The following is a 3,360-nucleotide window of genomic DNA, read 5'->3' as shown; positions in this document are numbered from 1 at the left end:
AGACCAGCCTGGTCTACAAGAGCTAGTTCCAGGACAGGCTCCAAAACCACAGAGAAACCCTGTCTCGAAAAACCAAAAAAAAGAAAAAAAGAAAAAAACAGAGGGCTGGTCCATGACGGGCATGGTGGGTGTTGCAGCACATAGCCAGCCATGGCCTGGAACTTCCCTGAGAGCAGAAGATGTCCCATACCTTTTGCACCAGGTCCATTTTTCATGCTCAGCTCCTCCATGTGCCTCTGACTCATCTTGGTTGACCCACTTACTGGTCCATCGAAGATGGCTGAGATCTCAGGTGATGGTGATATAAATCCAAGCATGTCTCTAGACACATACACTTACAACGCCCTGCATGGATGACCCAGCTTTGTATGCCTGGCGCATGCCAGGAGGGTCCTCTATGCTCTATTCCCTCTTGTGTAGAACATGTTGTACCTGCCTGGGCCCCCCAGGGCTTCACAGTTCCCCATCTGCAGCGAGAGCCTGGGAAGGATTTGCTAATGAGCTCTGCTCATGCAGGGAACTCTGGAGTGGGGTGGAGTTTTTACTATAGTCCAATGGGTTCTGTGGTCTATGTCTGCAGGAGAAGTATGTGGAGGAGCTGGCCGCTGTGAGGCAAACGCTGCAGGCAGACCTGGAGACATCCATCCGGCGCATCGCAGACCTGCAGGCAGCGCTGGAAGAGGTGGCTTCTAGTGATAGTGATACAGAAAGGTAACTGGTGATGGCTGGGTCAGAGGTGGGATCCCTGCAGAGCTCTGTAGTCCCCAGAAGTCCCAGGCTGCATCTTCTAAGGTCCCAAAATGCTTGAGGGTTGCAGGCATAGCTGATTTGTTTGGACTGAAAGAAGAGAGATGACGAAGTCCTTGTTACCTGTGAAGCTTGGGACCTGGCTTGTTGGACATGAGCAAGGCGGATGGAAGAGAGCAGTGAGGGGTCCTAGAGAAGCTGCTTGTCCAGTCTAGGCCTGTGCTCGTCATGTTCTTGCTGCTGTGACACAACTGAATTGGCCACTTAAGTGTGGGCTCAGGAGCTACAGTCCATCTTGGCAGGAAGGAGTGGTGGCCTATTCCCCTTCTGTCCCTGCCCTTCCAGGGTGTCTATCCTGCTAACACTATTCCCATTCCCACATTGTTTCTGCCCCATTGCAGTCTCTATGGTGCAGCCTGTGGCATAGGCTTGTGGTGAGCAGCCTGAAGGTGTGGCTCCCTCCTGACGGCCCTGCTGCCTCTGTCCCCACCTACAGGACTGCACTGAGAACCTGCCAGTCCCAATCCATTTGTTCTTCTTTGCTACTGCAGGCCTTGGGGAGAAAGTGTTTCTATTCCAAGGACCCTGGCTTCTGGGACATTCCAAGTCACAGGGCATCGTGTAGAGTCGGAACCCAGCTTAAGAAGTTTTGTAAACCTCTTTTCATTAAAGGAAAGTTTTGACTTTGAGAAATGTTCTTACTATGCAACCCTGGCTAGCCTAGAACTTACCATGTGGACCAGGCTGCCTTTGAACTCACAGAGATCCCCCAGCCTCTGCCTTCTGAGTGCCACCACTTCTGCAGCTAGGGTTCAAGCCTGGCAGGTGAGGCGAGGCAGGCAGAGAGGGTTATAGGTCTACCATGATTTTTTTTTTTCATGGGAAGAACCAGATATCAGGGTTTGAGATGAGCACCGTGCCTGGAGCCTGGGTTTGTTGAATGACTAAGGGATGGAGAACAGTTCAGGAATCCTGGGGCTGTCTTCACACAGCCTGCATGCTGGGGTGTGTATATAAATGGTTAGATAAATTCATACAAATTTAGAAACAGAAGCATGTGCCTGGCTCTGTGGGAAATGAAAAGGCCTCTGATGGCAGGTGACCATTGGGGTAAGTGGCCCCAGGTCACTAAGGAGGAAGCAGTATAGACCCAGGAGAGGAGATTTTAAGGAAAAATGAACAAGGACCAAGAGAGGAATGTTCTAGAAAGCACCAGAGACTTTCATTAGCTTATTTCTTAAGGGAAGAGAGGTTTGATTTATAGGCATGACCTCTTGTAGAAGGCAGTGTGTCAGCTAGGAAGACACAGAGCATACAGCCTGGCATGTTCACATTCTGGACCAGAAGCTGAGGTCACCTTTGAGGGTGACACAGCTCCAAGACTCTGCCTTATTTCCACAGTCCCCAGAGCAGTGCCACCATCTGAGCACAGTGAAACATCCCACGGCAGGATTGTGTCAGATTCAGGTCCCGGAGGAGGGCTTTCAGGCCAGAGGCTCAGTTTTTAACCCTTTTCCATTCTTCACCTTCCCCCTCCTGTTTCCCTCTTTCTTCTCTCACGACACTTTGCTGAAGCCTACTGAGACTCTCAGTTCTCCAGACAGTGGAAAGCAAAAGACATGCACAGAAGAGTCCTGGCTTGTTCCAACAAGTCAGTGGGTGCTCAGATCTGCTGTTCGCCACTGTCTTGGTTAGGGTTTCTATTGCTGGTCATCACCATACCAGAATCAACTTGGTGAGGAGGTGGTTCATTTCAGCTCATTTCTACATCACAGTCCATCATCAGAGGAGGAGGTCAGACCAGGGACTCAAGGCAGGAACCTGGAGACAAGAACTGAAGCCGACTTGCTCCTCATCGCTGGCTCAGGTTGCCTTCTTATGACATCCAGGACCACTTGTCTAGGGATGCCACCACCCACAATCATTAGTCAAGGAAATCCCCTACAGACTCATCTATGGGACACTCCAATGGAGATTCCTCTTCCAAGACAACTTTAATTTGTGTCAAGCCAACAAGAAAATGACCAGGACAACCCAGGAGGAACAGCACTGACTATCGAAGACAGAGAAGAATGTGTTGCACTGTTTTAGGTCTGCTGCACAGAACAGGGCTCCCAGCTGCTGTCCGGTGCCAGCCATGTCAGCAGCACGAAGCTCTATGCTGTACCTGCTTATCTTGAAAAAGAGATTCAGATTGGAGCCTGAAGGATTGGTCCTAGATACTTCTTTATAAATTCTCAATTAGGGTTCAAACCACTGGGGTGGGGAAAGAAGAAAGAGGTGGGAAAGGCAAGAGAGAGAGAAAAACCTAACTCTCCAAACTGCCAGATGAGAGTCTTTGAGTGACTCGTTCACATTATGCCAAATCACAGTTCCACAATTCACATGGAATTAGATCTTAATGAAGCAGGCTTTGCAGGCTGGGAGCAGAGATAGCTCCCAGATGCGCTCAGAAAGTCGGGCAGTGCACAACAGTGCTTAAGCCTGTGCGACTCTGCACCAGGGGCTGGCACTGTCAGCTAGACTGTGTGACTCTGCACCAGGGGCTGGCACTGTCGGCTAGACTGTGTGACTCTGCACCAGGGGCTGGCACTGTCGGCTAGACTGTGTGAC

General features: G+C 50.5%; 1 protein-coding gene across 1 annotated transcript in view; it reads left to right on the top strand.

Moving 5' to 3' along the window:
* Myo18b (myosin XVIIIB) overlaps positions 1-3,360 on the top strand; it is a 201,658-nt gene that overhangs the window by 163,617 nt on the left and 34,681 nt on the right. Inside the window, exon 39 of the mRNA XM_026784530.1 lies at positions 581-711. Within this exon, the coding sequence (XP_026640331.1) occupies positions 581-711 (131 nt within the window). The remainder of the gene's footprint in view (positions 1-580; positions 712-3,360) is intronic.

Source organism: Microtus ochrogaster, chromosome 2 (genome assembly GCF_000317375.1).
Source record: "Microtus ochrogaster isolate Prairie Vole_2 chromosome 2, MicOch1.0, whole genome shotgun sequence".
NCBI lineage: Eukaryota > Metazoa > Chordata > Mammalia > Rodentia > Cricetidae > Microtus > Microtus ochrogaster.
This window is presented reverse-complemented; position numbering and strand designations above follow the sequence as displayed.